Source organism: Salmo salar, chromosome ssa02 (genome assembly GCF_905237065.1).
Source record: "Salmo salar chromosome ssa02, Ssal_v3.1, whole genome shotgun sequence".
Taxonomy (NCBI): Eukaryota; Metazoa; Chordata; class Actinopteri; order Salmoniformes; family Salmonidae; genus Salmo; species Salmo salar.
In genome coordinates this window covers 49,310,324-49,329,950 of record NC_059443.1, presented here as the reverse complement: position 1 = coordinate 49,329,950, position 19,627 = coordinate 49,310,324, and the positions used below count along the sequence as shown (strand labels likewise).

The window sequence follows — 19,627 nt, the reverse complement described above, 5'->3', positions numbered from 1 at the left end:
TTGTGGGGGGTGGGGTGAATTTGCAGGCACAAGAAGGGCTTTGTCAGTAATTAGATTTTGGATGAAGACCACAATCCACGATTAATTTAGTCTATCCCTATCAACAGTGATTTAGTCATGGTTACATGTTGAAATACAGAACCTTTTAGTTGAAATTTGTTAAGGGAAGGTCGTATAGAGTCTCTAGTCCGAGTCATCATGGTCAAATGCCCATCTCACCTAATAACAGAGGAACAATTTGCAATTACAGCAAACATTTCCGAAGATATCATAGCACTTAGCTCCTCGCCTTATTCTCCACCAAATAAGAATCCCTATTGCTAATGAGGTTTGTTCTCAGTCACACTAATGCTCCATTAATGAGAAGCTTAGCCTAACCGATCTCATTAGATGCCCCACACTGTGAAACATTATTAATTTTTTTTACCACAGACTAGACATCACAGGCCAATGTCTGATCGGAGGAGTGTTAAGTTGCCCCAGACAATCATCATGGGTCAGTTTTGCATTTTTTTGGGGATTGGGGGAGGGGAAGCTGATCCTAGATGTGTACTTAGGGGAAACTTTACCCCGGAGCTGTCTGATCTGTCTGAATACAAGGGCAGTGTTATTAGGGCTGCACCCACACGCAAAATCAAAGTGCTCTGCCTTTCCCCTGCTGTGTGAATCAGGGGAATTGTGTTCAATCAAGCCACCTGCCATAAGTGTTTTATATAGAATCTATCCATAGAATAAGAATGTATTGTTTTCAACTATATCATGGCTTTGTTTATACAACTACTGCCTGCACACATCTTATTCTGAAAACTGGAATGATCTGTATGTGGTGGATACCTGGAATACAATGTAGCCTATAGGACACATTCTCTCAAAAGCAGTAAAGTATTATATTCTACTTCTGGTTCTCCAAGATATACAGTGGGGTCCAAAATGATTGACACCCTTGATAAAGATTAGCAATAATGACTGTAAAAAAGACAGAATTCAAATACTGAGCTATTTTGTATGCTAAAAAATGGGACATTTGGGAAATTATATACTAATACAATTCATTAGAGAAAGCGATATGTTATCTTTTTTCAAAGGTAGGGGTCAAGATTATTGACACCCCTAAAGATTCTTATAAATAAAATAGTAAAACGTTTAGTATTTGGTTCCATATTCCTATCACGCAATGACTACATCAAGCTCGTGACTACAAACATGCTTGATGCGTTTGCAGTTCGTTTTGGTTGTTTCAGATAAGTTTGTGCCCAATAGAAATTAATGATAAATAATGTATTGTCACTTATTATAAATAAGAATAGAATATGTTTCTAAACACTTCTGCATTAATGTGGATTCTACCATGATTATGGATAATCCTGAATAATGAGTGAGAAAATGTAAAGGGTCAAAGATCATACCCTCAAGACATGCTAACCTCTCACCATTACCAATAACAGGGGAAGATACCATGTGTTGGCAGCATGATCTTTGGTCCTCTAACTTTCTCATCATTATTCACGATTCATTCAGGATTGTTCGTAACCATGGTAGCAGCCACACTAATGTAGAAGTGTTTAGAAACATATCCTATTCTTATTTACAATAAAAGTGACTCCAAAATGACACAATACATAAATTACTATGTTTTTTCCCCCCCTTTTTTCTCCCAATTACAATCTTGTCTCATCACTGCAACTCCACAAAGGGCTCAGGAGAGGCAGTGCCTGAGACTGCTGCGCCACTCAGTAGGCCCTACAATTAATTTCTATTGGCCACAAAAGGATCTGAAACACAACCAAAAAACGAACCACAAAAAAACTCAGCAAAAAAAGAAACGTCCTCTCACTGTCAACTGCGTTTATTTTCAGCAAACTTAACATGTGTAAATATTTGTATGAACATAAGATTCAACAACTAAGACATAAACTGAACAAGTTCCACAGACATGTGACTAACAGAAATAGAATAATATGTCCCTGAACAAAGGGGAGGCAAAATTAAAAGTAACAGTCAGTATCTATCTGGTGTGGCCACCAGCTGCATTAAGTACTGCAGTGCATCTCCTCATGGAATGCACCAGATTTGCCAGTTTTTCTGTGAGATGTTAACCCACTCTTCCACCAAGGAACCTGCAAGTTCCCGGACATTTCTGCCCTAGCCCACACCCTCCGATCCAACAGGTCCCAGACATGCTCAATGCGATTGAGATCCAGGCTCTTCGCTGGCCATGGCAGAACACTGACATTCCTGTCTTGCAGGAAATCGCACACAGAACAAGCAGTATGGCTGGTGGCATTGTCATGCCAGGATGAGCCTGCAGGAAGGGTACCACATGAGGGAGGAGGATGTCTTCCCTGTAACGCACAGTGTTGAAATTGCCTGCAATGACGACAATCTCAGTCCGATGATGCTGTGACACACCGCCCCAGAACATGACGGATCCTCCACCTCCAAATTGATCCCGCTCCAGAGTACAGGCCTCGGTGTAACGCTCATTCCTTCGATGATAAACGCGAATCCGACCATCACCCCTGGTGAGACAAAACCGCGACTCGTCAGTGAAAATCACTTTTTGCCAGTCCAGTCTGGTCCAGCGACCGTGGGTTTGTGCCCATAGGCGACGTTGTTGCCGGTGATGTCTGGTGAGGACCTGCCTTACTACAAGGCCTACAAGCCCTCAGCCCAGTCTCTCTCAGCCTATTGCGGACAGTCTGAACACTGATGGAGGGATTGTGCGTTCCTGGTGTAACTCAGGCAGTTGTTGTTGCCATCCTGTACCTGTCCCGCAAGTGTGATGTTCGGATGTAATGATCCTGTGCAGGTGTTGTTACACGTGGTCTGCCACTGTGAGGACGATCAGCTGTCCGTCCTGTCTCCCTGTAGCGCTGTCTTAGGCGTCTCACAGTACGGACATTGCAATTTATTGCCCTGGCCACATCTGCAGTCCTCATGCCTCCTTGCAGCATGCCTAAGGCACGTTCACGCAGATGAGCAGGGACCCTGGGCATCTTTATTTTGGTGTTTTTCAGAGTCAGTAGAAAGGCCTCTTTAGTGTCCTAAGTTTTCATAACTGTGACCTTAATTGCCTACCGTCTGTAAGCTGTTCGTGTCTTAACGACCGTTCCACAGGTGCATGTTCATTAATTGTTTATGGTTCATTGAACAAGAATGAGAAACAGTGTTTAAACCCTTTACAATGAAGATCTGTGAAGTTATTTGGATTTTTACAAATTATCTTTGAAAGACAGGGTCCTGAAAAAGGGACGTTTCTTTTTTTGCTGAGTTTACGTCCAACAACTTTGATGTAGTCATATCTTGCTAGGAATATGGGACCAAATACTACACTTCTGACTACTTTATTTATAAGAATCTTTAGGGGTGTCAATCATTTTAACCCCCACCTTTTTAGAGTTTTTTTTTAATATTACTTGTTAATAAACAAAATCTCTTTCTCTAAGCAAATGTATACAATTCTATAGTTTCACAAATTATTTTGTTGCATACAATATAACTCAGTATTTGAATTATTTTATACAGTCATTATTGCTCATCTTTATCAAGGGTGTTAATAATTTCGGACCCCACTTGTACATACAGTACGAGATCAATGGAACGTCCACCGTGGGGGATAGCACAAGGACATAGTCATTGGAGCCCATTCAACAACAAAAAAAGCCACATTTCCATATGGACTGATTATTCTCTGAGGGGAGAGTAAGATTTCCCCTATTCTGTTAAAGGCTTAGTCATCCACTGCAAGTGTGTATCCAAAATGGTAACCTTTTCCCTACATAGTGCACTACTTTTGACCATATTCCTATGGGTCCTGGTCAAAAGTATTACACTATATAGGGAAAAGGGTGCAATTTGGGATGCAGGCCAAGAGCCAGCAATGATAGCTCACCTATACATTTGTGTATGGAAATACAAGTGTGCTACTTTGCATGTAATTTGATGTTCGGTCGATTTGTATTCGACAAGTATTACAAAAGCACAACAGATCTCTTTACATGCCATGCATTCAGTGAGTGGTGCCAAGCAAACAGGGACATGCCAAGGAATTAGCAAAAGCCCCCAATGTCTGCGTCCCCTTTGAAAAAACAAACAAAAAAGAACTAGAAAATGGAAAACCTAATTATTTCAAAATTGTAGTTGTATATAAAGCTCTTTCTGTTTGGGCATTTTTATTGCATTTTCAGTCCTTTTTAGATATCAACTGTCAAATGAGCCTTAACAAGTAGTGTCCAGTTAATCTCTGATTGTCCTAGATGGCCTCAAGGCTCACTCAGATCCCCCAATGTGCCTACTGCTTCCCATAGCCCTTGCCCTACATGATAAAATGAAGGCCCAGTGCAGTGAAATAGAAAGTGACAGCCTACTTCTCTTCACTTTATCAACCTCTGACACCATCCCCCACTTCTGTATTGGTTTAAGCATGGGCTTCCTTCAGATGTGTATTTAGTCCAACATTTTCCTATTACCACTCAATAAATTAATACATTAGTATAAGTGTGGTTTGGTTGATGAACAGCGTTAGTTTAAATACATTTGCTGTTGAGATATACATACATACATACATACACACACACACACACACACACACACACACACACACAGTTGAAGTCGGAAGTTCACATACACTTAGGTTGGAGTCATTAACTCGTTTTTCAACCACTCCACAAATTTCTTGTTAACAAACTATAGTTTTGGCAAATCTGTTAGGACATCTACTTTTTCCATGACACAATTTTTCCAACAATTGTTTACAGACAGATTATTTCACTTATAATTCACTGTATCACAATTCCAGTGGGTCAGAAGTTTACATACACTAAGTTGACTGTGCCTTTAAACAGCTTGGACAGTTCCAAAAAATGATGTCATAGATTTAGAAGCTTCTGATAGGCTAATTGACATCATTTGAGTCAATTGGAGGTGTACCTGTGGATGTATTTCAAGGCCTACCTTCAAATGCAGTGCCTCTTTGCTTGGTATCATTGGAAAATCAAATGAAATCAGCCAAGACCTCAGGAAATAAATTGTAGACCTCCACAAGTCTGGTTCATCCTTGGGAGCAATTTCCAAATCCCTGAAGGTACCACGTTCATCTGAACAAACAATAGTACGGAAGTATAAACACCATGGGACCACGCAGCCATCATACCGCTCAGGAAGGAGACGCGTCCTGTCTCCTAGAGATGAACATACTTTGGTGCGAAAAGTGCAAATCAATCCCAGAACAACTGCAAAGGACCTTGTGAAGATGCTTGAGGAAACAGGTACGAAAGTATTTTACCCACAGTAAAATGAGTCCTATATCGACAACCTGAAAGGTCGCTCAGCAAGGCAGAAGCCACTGCTCCAAAACCGCCATAAAAAAGCCAGACTACGATTTGGAACTGCACATGGGGACAAAGATCGTACGTTTTGGAGAAATGTCCTCTGGTCTGATGAAACAAAAATAGAACTGTTTGGTCATAATGACCATCGTTATGTTTGGAGGAAAAAGGGGGACGCTTGCAAGCTGAAGAACACCATTTCCACCGTGAAGCACGGGGTTGGCAGCATCATATTGTGGGGGTGCTTTGCTGCAGGAGGGACTGGTGCACTTCACAAAATAAATGGCATCATGAGGAAGGAAAACTGTGGATATATTGAAGCAACATCTCAAGACATCAGTCAGGAAGTTAAAGCTTGGTCGCAAATGGGTCTTCCAAATGGACAATGACCCCAAGCATACTTCCAATGTTGTGGCAAAATGGCTTAAGGACAACTAAGTCAAGGTATTGGAGGGGCCATCACAAAGCCCTGACCTCAATCCCATAGAAAACTTGTGGGCAGAACTGATACACAACACATCACACTTTTTATTTTATTTATTTTTTTATTATTTTTTTTTACTTGAGAAATACTGCCCCAAACATCTTAGATGTAAAATTGCGAAACTATAACATCCTCGGCAGAAACGTACACATTTTATTTATTGAGTTAAATTAGATTTATTCTGGAGATTGAGGACGTGAAATGGGGGGGATAACATTAACCAAACGTGGAATCGGTCAGAAAATACACCTCCAAGATTGAAATCCTGTGTTTCTAATGAGCAACAGGAAAACACACGTGCCAATCGGCGTGTTCAGCGGCTCTTTAAAGACCCTTCAGAGAAACTGGAAAAGTCAGCTGTGCAGAGAGGTACTGTAGTCTCACTTAGGCTAAGTGTCACTTCATCATTGAATAAATATAAAATACAATGAAATACAATGGTGAAATGTCAGAGTTTAGCTTTACCCCTGGAATTGTATGCAAAATAGGTTAAACATTTATTAATTCTCTCCTAAAACTATTATAGAGAGGAATGCATTTAAAGTGTTGTAGGTAGACTTAGGAAAATTACATTGTCATGCAAAGTGGGGTGACTTCCTCAATCAACAACAACAAACTGAGAATTGGCCTCTATTTTCCACTCCCCAATGTGGGCATGTCTCAAGGGAGGCTGAAAGTTTGGAAGTCGTCTTTTTGCAGATATTAATAATCTTGTTTTCTGCATACAGGAAGTTGCCTGGCTTTGCATGATGACGTCATATGGCGGAGTCTACCTTTTAAGTGGGCACATGGCCATGATGTTATCCTAACTCTAATTACCAGTCTCTTGTTTCTTGTACTCCTAGTGTGACTAGGACAGAAAGGCAGTCAGTCATATCGCCAGCTGTAGTCCGATCCAATGCCCAAATTGAGAGCATATTTTAAATGAGGACAAAAAAGGCTTTATTTTTTATTTTTTTTCTACTTTAGTGCACAGCTGCTTCAAACCGGATACTTGAATTGATGCGTGGAGTATCAGCTGGCAAGCTTGTGCCTCGGTTTCACAAATGTCGGATCAGTCGGCATTGCGAAATGGTTTAGCATTGTTACGTGTCTCTCAGCCACTTCTATGAAATGCCAGATGTTTGTGGCGGATGTGGAAGGCTTTATTATTTTATACTGTTGCCTCAACATAATTATGTTTCTTTCCATAATCCACCTGTACTTGACATCATAGATTTATCATGAATGGGTTCAGGGTTGAAAACCTTCCACAAATTTCAGGAAATTGGTAGACAGCTCAGTCTGACGAAGAATTTGAAAACCACTCCGATTGATAGCTTAGTAAATTCTAAATCTCCTGATTTTATACGGATTATCTCCAAATTATAACTGGTTTTAAGCAGATGTTTTCTGAATGGTAGGTTCTGTAGGTTGTTAGTGGGAATTAAGTGCTGCAGCAGTGGCAGAGTCTACAGGACAGCTTCCATCTTACTCTCAGGATATGTACCAAATGGTATTTTGGTGCCATTTGGGACGCATATTCAGTCTAAAGCCCATCTGTTATCTCAGTGGTATAGCCCTTTCAGGCCCCATGCCAGACCACCTCTACAAAGCAACAAGTCAATGATTGCTTTTTGCATCCTCTATACCTTTGGGCAGTGGAGCGTGTTTGGCTTGGCCTGCTATTTATGGTGCGAAGAAATTGCTGACTTGCACTTGGCTCTATAACCCTTTATTGTCCCCCATATACAGTTGTCACAGTGCCTGGCTGCAGCGTTTGCGCATTTGAAATGAAACCATTGACCTATGTAGAATCTAGTGAAAGGTCAAGTCCCCATTCTGTCTTTGGGCTGGCTCACTCCAGATGTCGAAGCAACACCGTTTTTATTTGTGGAATTCCCTATGGTAATTTCTATGAAATGAAAGCTACGAGTCTATTTTGGAGAAATTAAGGCATATGCGTTTCAACCATTTTCCATCCTCAAAATTAGGAATAAGCAAAGGCTTTGATTTATTGTCAAACAGATGGAAAAGGGGTCTTACAAAACATCTACCAGAAAGTCTTAAAAGGTATTAGAAATGCATCAAAATACAATCATCTTGAATTAGACCCCTGCCAACTAATATCACCACAGAAATATAACAGGCAACAATTTCAACGATTTTCTGAGTTACAGTTCATAAAAAGAAATCAGTCAATTTAAATGAATTTGTTAGGCCCTAATCTATGGATTTCACATGACTGGGCAGGGGCACAGCCATGGGTGGGCCTGGGAGGGCATAGGCCCACCCACTGGGGAGCCAGGCCCAGCCAATCAGAATGAGTTTTTCCCCACAAAAGGACTTTATTACAGACAGAAATACGCCTCAGCTGTCCGGGTGGCTGGCCTCAGATGATCCCACAGGTGAAGAAGCCAGATGTGGAGGTCCTGGGCTGGTGTGGTTACATGTGGTCTGTGGTTGTGAGGACAGTTGGACGTACTGCCAAATTCTCTAAAATGACACTGGAGGCTGTTTATGGTAGACAAATGAACATTAAATTCTCTGGCAACAGCTCTGGTGGAGATTCCTGCAGTCAGCATGCCAATTGCACGCTACCCCAAAATTGAGACATCTATGGCATTGTGTTGTGTGACAAAACTGCACATTTAAGTGGCCTTTTATTGTTCAAGGTGCACCTGTGTAATGATTATGCTGTTTAATCAGCTTCTTGATATGCCACACCTGTCAGGTGGATGGATTATTTAGGCAAGAGAGAAATGCTCACTAACAGGGATGTAAACAAATTTGTGCACAAAATTTGAGAAAAAAACATTTTTTGGGATCTTTTATTTCTGCTCATGAAACATGGGACCAACACTTTACATGTTGCATTTATTTTTGTTTAGGATTTAACTTTTTCTGCCTTATGTAAGTTTAAGAAACATTGCCATGTGCCTTTTAAAATTCAGTTACCAAAAACCCACATATCTTTAAGATAATTTCAAATTTCTCTCCCTCATGAGCAGGGGCGGATTAAGAAATCCCAGGCCCCGGGGCTTAGTTTTTTTTATATAGGCTCCGTCAGTTAATTTGTGTTTTTACAAATATCAATTTTGTTTTCATGAATTATTAAGTGTTTAAAACTAAATTCTGTCACCAAATCGGTAACAGAATTTCAAAAAAATTGTTAACGGAATGTCTGCAATTGAATTGGCTACAATGGTAAATCATAGTAGTCACAAACAACAGTTGTCGCCTGCTACTGTTCTCCCTTTCGCTGGCATACTATTATGTTCAGCTGATACATTTTTCTTCCTTTCTGTCATCTGGTTGTCAAAGCAAGAGTGTGAAAAGTCTGGACAACCTCTCTTCTCTATCTCTAATTAATGTCACCTCTCCTGGCTCTTACTGACACCTACCCATGAGCCCCCTCTCTTTCAATGTTTTATTTGGTCAGTCCGCCCTGGCCTTGATTTCAACGTCCACAGACGTCATTTCTTGGTCCGGACCAGTCTTGATTTCAGCTTCCACAGACATCTGGACCGGCCCAAACATAGACGTCCACGATTAGTTCAGATTTGGTCCGGACGCCTATGTTTCACAAGTTTGGACAACACAGTACAGTAAATTCAGCATAGTACAGTAAATAAAAGTAGAATATAGTACAGTAGTGTAAGGTACATTACACTTGTGTACTGTTATACTCTACTGTACTGAACTATACTTACTGTTCTGTGCTATACTACATAGCTCTACTGTGCTGTACTTTGATGTCCAGACTTGTGAAAAATAGACATCTATGATTGGTTCAGATTTGGTCTTGTTTGGTGGTGGAGCTCATTAAAATAATAGCCAGTGTGTAGAATAATGCATGATATTGCACCTTTGTGTATGGATTTAGGATTTATGCATTTCTGTGTAGCATAGATCAAGGACCCATGATGCAATTCTGTTACCGTGTGTAAATTTACTTCACTTAATGTAATACAGTTCAATAACCAAAATATTTTTATTTTTTTTACTCAGTGTCATGTCATAGCTGACATCCCATTCTTTCTGCAGACATCTTTTGAATCTTAATTTGGAGCAGATTTTTGTGACCACGTTTTCCAAGTGTTTGGAAAATGTGGTCACAAGCTGAGAAGATGGTAACAGAATTTCAGTTAAAAACTTTGCATCTGCACAGTTCTTCCAGTAAATTATTTTCAGTGTGTAAACTGTTAAAAGTAGTCCTTGTGCATAGAGTTGTGTGGTTTGTTAAACTTTTAAATCAATGGTTTTCGTTTGGCATACATTTTAAGTAAGAAATGTCAGTGTCAGTGCAATTCCATTATCGTGGAATTGCCCCTATTAGGAAAAAAGACCACATTGACAAATGACTCCCCTTTAAGATTTTTGGACCCAAAATAGACATTGACCATCTGTTTGTTTCAAATAGAACAGGGACCTAATGTGCTACTTATTCTGTTCTCACTAAAACCCATTGCAGTGGGGGTTTCTGAATTGGCTCAGTCTTTGTCTGGGGTTGGACCCCATTGTTCTCTAACACTGTTCTAATGGTCTATTTTCCACTGTCTGTCTTAGATGTTCCTCACCGTGTACCTCAGCAACAATGACCAGCATTTCACAGAGGTGCCCGTTACCCCGGAAACCCTGTGTTGTGATGTGGTGGAGCTGTGCAAGGAGCCGGGGGAGGGAGAATGCTACCTAGCTGAAATGTGGCGAGGCTCAGGTGAGTTTCAGAACGGTTCTGACTCAGTCTTGTCAATTTTATGCCTTTTAAGCTTGTCGTGAAGTGACAACTACTTAAGGATCAAGTTTATTGGACAGTAAAAAGAGACAGTAAAGTAGGAGAGGTGCTAGAAGGGCATGGGCCAGATTCAAACCCATGCCAACACCGTAGTCATGTGTGAGGCTGTGGTATCACTGCTAGACCAGCCAGGACACTTCCTGGTTAACTTTTGATGTCAGTGTTTACTCTAGGTTCATGTTATGCAGGGCTGCACTCATCAAAGTGTTGAACTGAATGAAACCAATCGAAGGCCAGAGTTTTCAGTGGTGGTTAGGAGGAACCCAAAAAAATCTCATTCAATATCAACTTTGGCCCAGTTCCATTTCACTCCTTAGCCCCTACAACTTCGGTGTTCACTAATCTTAAAGGTGGCTAAATAGGTGAAAGCAGTATCACTATCCCGTCAGATGTGAATACCTGAAGGGTAAAGGTTGGGGGTAAGAGGCAAGGGACCAAAATGGAACCGTGCCTTGGACTCAAGAACCGCTTACTCAGGCATCTTTCTTTGTCACACCAGAGCGCGCCATTGGTGACGGAGAGCGAATGCTGGACGTGCTCCAGCGTTGGGGACAGCAGAGGGGGGAGGTGCGCTTCCTCCTGCGCCATGACCGGGCACCCTGCAGAGAGTCAGGTGAGAGCCACAAACACACATTTATCGATGCCCATCCCCCACCAGTACCCTGGATGGTAAATAGTGTGGTAACTGAATGTGTCAAGCCTGAAAAATGGGAAAGCCTGGGTAGGCAGGTGTGTTTACTGGCCGTTATGTGTGTGGTGTACACAATGTTCTATTCCATTACAGTTGAGCTAAAGTCAATACAGCCAGCCACTATTCTAACTGGCAGACACACTTCCTAGTCCCCATTGTTGAGATGATGAATTTCAATACAATTGTTACCATATTAGAGTTGTTACATGGTCACAATTGGATTTGACTTTTTTTTCCCAAATCAATTAAATAATTTTGCTTTGTATATGGATTAGAATAACTGTCACGTGAAGTAACAACTCAAAATGATAAAGAAAATGAGTGATAAGATTGTATATCTTCATGTTATTTGGTGATGCATGCGGTTTTGACCATGGCACAGCGCCAAGCATTCTAAACATCGCTGAGATAATTAAAATCGCCATGATGTTTTGCAGCTGCTGGGAACATGGTTATTTAACAGGGTACACTCTAATTTTCTGTCTTGCCTGCATTCTCTCAGGCCCAAAGGTAACCCAGGATTTTTCTGACTGTGGCTGCGTCCCAAATGGCCAATGGGCCCTGGTCACTGTGTAGTACACAATAAGGAATAGGATGCCATTCATGATGCAGCCTGTGTGTGGTGGTATGATATGCCACGGGCACTGTCACCCGATGTGCCACATGGCCCACACATACTAAGGCTTATGTAAATGCCTGACAGAAAGATTGTTTAGCCATCCTTAATGCTGCTTTTGCATTTTCTTCTATATTTTGTATATTTTATATGAACTTGCCATAAACCAGTGGCACTATTGTCATAGCATCCGTTGTGGTTGTAATAACACAATCCAGTTTTTGAACACACCCCCATATGATGTACAATATTTAACACTTTAACACACTTTAAAGGTGCTACACATTGGATTTGTATTTTATTTTTGCATTGTAATTTCAGAAAATTTACAAAGTATATCTGCAGTAATAGTGTAATGATAGTGTTTCACAGTATTCCTTACTGCCAGTGTTGTGACTGGCTGTGATATTCGCCTATTGATTTCTATTGATTTCTGTTGTCTGTTGTCAAAATGGGAAAGCTGAACTGATTTTGTGGCTGTGTTTAGGGGACATCAGGTCAAGTGGCCAATGTAGAAATTGCGCTGTCATTTCCTAGGTGCTAAAATTCTACACTTTTCACTCAATTTCAGTTTATGTGAGAAAGCAAACACTGAATAGTGTAGGGAATCATTGTAACATCTAAATCGCTGTGAAATATATTTCCAATAACAAAAAATATAGTTTTTACTGCTGTTTGAAGCTGGTGGACCAAAACCGAAAGGAAAAGGTTCAAGCACTAGTCTCCGCCATGTTGCGGGGGAAGGGGGAGATATTTGTTTTGAATGCAGCCTAGTCCTGTTGCAATTCACCTAGCTTCCACATGTGTAAACACCTTTAAACAACTTCACCTTGTAGTCTTAGGTACTGTAGCATGCTAACCGTTAACCGCCCTCTCAGCTGGGGTATTATTCATTACGGAAACCGTTTACCGTTTAAGAACCAAACTTCCGTTTGGTTCTTAAACAGAGCAAAACATGTCTATATTGGACAAATTCAGGTAGGTCCCTCTCCGTTTTTGTTCCATTTGCTTCCATTTAAGAAACGTTTTGCAACAGAATCGGTGTAATGAATACGCCCATGTTAATGTTTAAAGTGAGCCGATAGGAAACAGTACACTACTTTCATTGCTGTGATTTTAGTTTTGTGCTTGTAATTTCTTCTGCGAATATCCGCGTTGCGTTTTCATGAGACGATTAGCCAAGGACATGTTCTTTTCAATGGTATCACTATGTGATGCCCCCGCATAACTTAGTCCTTTATGCAACTTAAAAACAACAGAAAACCATGTCTTTCTTAACCCAAGGCTCTCTGGTCATTTGAGAACCTTGTGTAGTTCCATGTGTTTGGATTTCTAGTTGCTTGGAACGGCCCCCTACGCAGGACAAAGCCATATTACGCAACAGAACAGTGCAAGGGATATCACAGCACAAAGGCTTTATTATTTGTTCTTGGGACACGATTGTAGTCAATTACAACCAGTCTGGCTTGGCTCCCTGTTTAGCTTGTGCCGTTATTACCATATAAGGTGTAGAATTTGGGTTGTATAACTAATAAGCCTGAGTTGTGACCCCCAAAGAGCTTATTAAAGGGATCAGCCTTTTTGGGTTACCCATATAAGGAGTTCGCAAAACGGCATTGCATAACTGTCAGACACTGGCAGGGAAGAGCAACTCTGTGGAAGAGGCCTGGTTCTTTGGCTGCTCCACCAGTTATTACATAATGTGCAGTTCTACAACTCATGCTTGTCCTTTTCATCCCGTATTCTCAGAGTATGACCCCTATTAATGGTGCAGTACTCGGGTCTTGTCGGTTTTCCCGGTCATGTTTGTTCCAACTTTGGTCATAAACAGACTGTAATACACAAACAAATTGGAGCCCCCTTTTAACAAAGATACCTCCGAATGTGGAATTTTCCCCAAATAGCAATTAACTTCTTACCTCTTTTTATACTTCCCATGATCAGTTGTGAAGCAAATGCATGTCCCTCTTCAACAGTTAGATATAAACACACACACACTCACAAGACCGCTGTATTTTATCTTGTATAGGCGGATCAAGGGTTTCCGATCACTCCACTAAAAGGAACATGGTCAAGGTCCCTGTGGACCGATGCATGGAGAATGGGGTGAGTGCAAAAACGGTACTACAGTAAAATGAAGGAAGATAGAAGCCGATGGTTAAATGGTATGGTGTGACACATTCTTTGTCATTATTGACCCCCCCCAGGTGGCACCACCTTGCATGGACATCACCCTCTCGGAGCTGCAGGAGTTGGCGTCACGGCAACAGCAGCAGATCAATTCGCAGCAGCAGCTCCTGGCCTCAAAGGTAGGGCAAGACATTGGCCATGTTGGAGAGCATGATACGTTGTGGGTAAATTGTGACTGACCAACTTGGCTATAAATTATAATCAGTAGTTATTTATGATGCAAGGGGATTTGTACATCAGTGCAGTCGATATCAAAACAAGCCCATTGACTCATTTGGTAGAGACATCTAATTCTTCACCTTGTCTCATACCTAGGCCAGCGTCAGGCAGATGGGCCTGTATGGCAGGGCTCTAGATGAGACAATGTCAAATAAAAAAAGTGTTTTTTTCCCCTTTCTTATTAGCTTGACATAGGCTTCCAGTTGAATAGGCTTGCTCTAGAGTCTGGTTCCTGTCAAGGTTTCTTCCTAGACAGTTCTCCTTCGCACTGTCTCCTCTGCCTTCTCTTTATTAAACTTTAAAGAAAAATACTTGTCTTTATTAATAAAGACATGGGAAGGGCTGTGTGTTCTACACTGAGTTAGAAGGTTACAAAGGCTACAATAAAGGATGCTAACCTCTCACCATTACCAGTAACAGGGAAGGTTAGCATTTTACATTTTAGTCATTAAGCTGATGCTCTTATCGAGAGAGGAGGAATCATCTTTGGGCTTCTAACTTTCTCACTCATCATGCTTCATTTATGATTAATTCATAATCATGGCACCATCCATGTGAATACAGAAGTGTTCAGAAGCACCTTCTATTCTCACATGCACTAAAGTGACTCCAAAATGACAATACATTATTCCGTATTTAGTTACTATTGGGCAAGACATGATACAAAAGACACCCAAAACAAACTGCAAATGCTGAGTTTGTATAGTCACAAACTTGATGTAGTCATTGTGTGCCAGGGATATGGGACCAAATACTACTACTTTGACTACTTTTAATACACCATGTGAGTATTATTAAAAACTTTAATCTGAAAATGTTTTCTCGTTTGGTCGGCTAGGAGCAACATCTGCGCTACCTGAAGGTGCAGGAGAAGCAGCAGCAGGCGTCGGAGTATGAGAGACTACGGCAGCTTCGTGAGAACGCTGAGAACCAGGAGACCAAGCTGCGGCGGGTGCGGGCCCTCAAGGGTCAAGTGGAGCAGAAACGCCTCAGCAACAGCAAACTGGGTCAGTGCCAAGGGGAGAGCGAGGAGTCAAGACACTCGATGAAGAGGGGTTTGGGGAAGGAGCTGAGTAGGGCTTTCTGGGTGACATGTTTTTTTCCTACTAGACACATTTGACATATCTTTTAGCTGATTGGCTTAGTCCTACAGTGTACAACCAGCTAACTACTTTTGGTTCAAAAGAAGATTCCAGGTTTAGGTATCCAGAATATTATTTTGTCCAGCTATCTGTGTGTTCTGAGAATGTACACCTGACGGTTATGGGAACCTGAAGGTGCAATTTAGTGCAATGTTAGCTAAAACATTTCTGAAATGTTTTAATTTTTTTATCTACCATACCAGACGTTCACAGAACACGTTTAAGATAAAATATTGACGTTAACGGAACCTTCGATTTTGGTTTGACCTAACACATCATTAGCATTCTTTGAAATTTGACTAATGTGCATGTCTGTCTGTGCTTGCGTGTGTTTGTTGATTTGTGTGTGTGGGCCTGGCTGTATAGTGGAGGAGATAGAGCAGATGAATGGGCTGTTTCAGAGTAAGCAGTGCGAGCTCCTGGTGGCCGTCTCGAGAGTGGAGGAGCTGAGCAGGCAGCTGGAGACCTTGAAAAGCGTCAAGATGGAGTCCTCTCATGACGGCCCGAGCTCCGCCGGCGAGCTGGAGCGTCTTTACAAGGAGCTGCAGGTAAGAGAAGATCAGATTTGTCTGCTTCCACAGAAGTTTCTTTTTGCGGCATTTACAGGTAGAATCTGCAAAATAACATCATAACCACAGCACTGATGTTGGGTGATTAGGCCTGGTTCACAGTCGGCATTCCAATTCCCAAAGCTGTTCGATGGAGTTGAGGTCATGGCTCTGTGCAGGCCAGTCAATTTCTTCCACACCGATCTCAACAAACCATTTCTGTATGGTCCTCGCATTGTGCATGGGGGCATAGTCATGCTGAAACAGGAAAGGGCCTTCCCCAAACTGTTGTTACCAAGTTGGAAGCACAGAATTGTCTAGATTGTCATTGTATGCTGTAGCATTAAGATTTCCCTTCACTGAAACTAAGGGGCCTAACCCAAATCATGAAAAAGAGCCCCAGACCATTATTCCTCCTCCAACTAACTTTACAGTTAGCACTATGCATTCAGGCAGGTATCGTTCTCATGGCATCTGCCAAACCCAGATTCGTTGGTCAGACTGCCAGATGGTGAAGCGTGATTCATCACTCCAGAGTACGCGTTTCCAGTGCTCCAGATACCAGTGGTGGCAAGCTTTACACCACTCTAGCTGACACTTGGCATTGCGCATGGTGATCTTAAGCTTGTGTGCAGCTGCTCGGCAATGGAAAGCCATTTCATGAAGCTTCCAACGAACAGTTCTTTTGCTGACGTTGCTTCCAGAGGCAGTTTGGAACTCGGTAGTGAGTGTTGCAACCAAGGACAGACGATTTTTATGCATGGCTGTGTGCACAATTTTATGCACCTGTCATCAACCGGTGTGGCCTAAATAGCCGAATCCACTAATTTGAAGGGGTGTCCATATACTTTTGTCTGTATATATAGTGTATACCCCAGAACAAAAGTGCTGGCTCTGAGGTTTTCTTTTCAGCACGGTTCCAGCAACTATGGTGGATATGTAACCAGGCAAACTCAGTAGAGATTGGTTTGGCTCAGCTTAGTTTGGCTCAGTAGTGGGAAAATCGCTATACACACATAAAGCTGACTCTAGCTCTTTCTGCCTTCTCCCTTCTCCCCCCGATTTAAGCTGAGGAATAAGCTGAACCAGGACCAGAGTGCCAAGCTGCAACAGCAGCGTGAGAGTCTGAGCAAGCGTAACCTGGAGGTGGCCACCATGGACAAGCGAGTGGCCGAACTCCGCGAACGCCTGTGGAAGAAGAAGGCAGCGCTACAGCAGAAGGCGAACTTGCCCGTGAGTCAAGTCGAGGTTCAAAAGCTTTATTGTTCCCTTAGGGCAGTGTTCATCAGACCACATCAGCTCCACATTTATTGGAACTAAGCTTAGGAATGGGGCCAGGGAAATGTATCACCACTCCAATTCATAGACGGAGCTATGGATGCAAGACCTCACAGTTCATGAGATAAATGTGATGCATCCCTACATCAGGGATGGGAAACTTTGATGGGAGTGAGGGCCACAGAAAATCGGAACTTATCACGAGGGTCCACAGAGGCTCAAGGGTCTGAGTACCCACATCCATACTTTTGGGGGCACGAAGTGACATTTTGTTGCCCCCCCCACCATGCAAGTAAAACATTTTAGCAGCCCCCTCTTGACAGCGGAGACAGCAGTAAGTTGAGCCCCCGACTGAGTTCCTAAAAACATTATTATTCTATTTTTATTTTTATGGAAATTGATCCGCGGGCTGCCAGTTGCCCATCCCTGGCCTACAAAAGGGTGACATAACATATTATAAAGGCTCATACATGCTAATAACAACTAATAAAGCATCATATCTGCTAACTTTAGATAATGTGTTACCCAAACATTCTCTCCAGGTCCCCACAAAGAGCCAGGCCCTGCAGCCATGTGGCCCTTCCAGGGTGGCGGCTGTGGGCCCTTACATCCTGTCCTCCACTGCGGCCCCAGGGCCTCCGGTGCCCAGCCGACAGGAGCTGCTGATCAAGCCTGCTTACCCCGACGGCACCACCACCTTACCCATGCCAGACTCATCCACCAAGGCCCCTCCTAGACCGCTTAAACCCTACTCAGGTAAAAATGTTTCGTTATGGATGATTTTACTTTGTGTGTGTTCAATTGTGATTGTATGTGTGCGCTTGTGGCTGTGTTAGTGTGCATGTGTGTAACTGTGTAGTAGTAGATTGTGTATTTCTGCCTTTGCAATTCAAGTGCTCTTTCCATGTGTTAACACTTCTCCTATCTCTGACAGGTTTTCAGTCATCCAAGACGTCTAAGTTGTCCGACTGGTCCAGCTCCAGTGCAGAGTCCAGCGGCAGTCATCATGGCATGTCCTCTACTCTGCCTCGCATGTCCAGCCTCTCCTCACAGGGCTCAGGTAACCATCTTCCTTCGACTTGGCTAGGAAACAGGGTTGGGGTTCCACTACATGAATTAACAAATCCTAATAGAAATTTGCCCGATTTTGAATTAATGAAGGGAATTCTTGCTAAGGCCATGTTATTTCATTAATTTAGAAATGAATGTAGTATAGTGTTTTATTAAACTGATGCTATTCAAAATAAAGACTGGCTCCAGGTTACAGTGATTAGGATGTGTATATGGTTCTGACCATCTTGATTATGTTTGGTGGACGTTCTTATGTGGATGTCATATGGTTTGGGTAATGTTCTAATAATGTTATGATTTGGATGTCATATGGTTTTAATAATGTTCTAATGTGGTTTCCTTTGTGGTCGCAGGAGATGCCGAGACCCAAAAGGGGCGTCACATTTCTATGTTTGACACCCCGCCTCCCGTCCACTCACAGAACAATCAGAGCAGTGAGGACCTCTTGAGGGATACCCAGGTACTGCACTGATTTTCAGAAGCATTTCAGAAACGTTCATACATTATACTTAAAAGATGCTCCCTTGCTATGTTCCTCCCTACCCGACTTCCATTCTTCCTAGAAATGATCACAGACCCACAGAGAATGTGGTCAGAGATATAGATTATTCTGCTTTCCATTTTTTAGCTTTTTCCATAAATGCCCGATTAGTCAATGAAGCAGCTTCACAATGTATTTTTGATATACAGGGTTGTATTGTTTTTTTGGTTGGAGCGTGGTACTTGCAACACCATTTGTAGGCTTGATTTCATGGCCCACATACTTAATACTGGATATGTGTTTGAACAGTTGCATTGGATAAAACCATCTGTTAACTGACATTGTTGCAGTTATTATTATGCATTTAATTTTAATCATACTATGTATGTTACGGTCTTCTTGACTCGATAGGCGGGTGGTAAGGCTCTCGGCAAAGTGCCACCTCCTATCCCTACCAAGCCCCCGACCTTCGGCAAACTGCCCTACAGCACGGGCACCTTCCCGGGCAAGGCAAAACCGTCCGCCTCCCTCCATCTGTGTGCACCTCCGCCCATCCACAGCCACACCCTGCCTCTGCCCCCCAAGCAGGAGGCTCCTCTGGCGGCTACGGTGCGCCCCTTCACCCCGGATCCTCCAGAGTCCACAGCGGCAGTGCCTGTCCTGCAGAAGCCACAGACGGTGGCGGCCTCCTCCATCTACTCCATGTACACCCAACAGCCCAGGACAGGCGGGGGCACTCTGACACGCACGCAGCCCAGAGGTGAGAGAAGGAGCCATGGGCTACTGTAGTGTCTTGGCTACTCCTG

The 19,627-nt window shown here is 42.5% G+C and overlaps 1 protein-coding gene across 2 annotated transcripts in view; it reads left to right on the top strand.

Annotated features, from left to right (window-relative positions):
• Nucleotides 1-19,627, top strand: part of LOC106584892 (apoptosis-stimulating of p53 protein 2) — a 39,319-nt gene that overhangs the window by 6,001 nt on the left and 13,691 nt on the right. Inside the window, exons 2-12 of one of the 2 annotated variants that reach the window (XM_014170517.2) lie at nucleotides 10,360-10,507; nucleotides 11,085-11,198; nucleotides 13,922-13,998; nucleotides 14,100-14,201; nucleotides 15,140-15,308; nucleotides 15,810-15,991; nucleotides 17,060-17,224; nucleotides 17,812-18,025; nucleotides 18,204-18,329; nucleotides 18,694-18,800; nucleotides 19,233-19,581. In XM_014170517.2, coding sequence (XP_014025992.2) covers nucleotides 10,360-10,507; nucleotides 11,085-11,198; nucleotides 13,922-13,998; nucleotides 14,100-14,201; nucleotides 15,140-15,308; nucleotides 15,810-15,991; nucleotides 17,060-17,224; nucleotides 17,812-18,025; nucleotides 18,204-18,329; nucleotides 18,694-18,800; nucleotides 19,233-19,581 — 1,753 coding nt within the window. Of the gene's footprint in view, nucleotides 1-10,359; nucleotides 10,508-11,084; nucleotides 11,199-12,685; nucleotides 12,871-13,921; nucleotides 13,999-14,099; nucleotides 14,202-15,139; nucleotides 15,309-15,809; nucleotides 15,992-17,059; nucleotides 17,225-17,811; nucleotides 18,026-18,203; nucleotides 18,330-18,693; nucleotides 18,801-19,232; nucleotides 19,582-19,627 lie in introns of those variants that run through there. The other variant, XM_045705277.1, reaches the window with a different exon arrangement.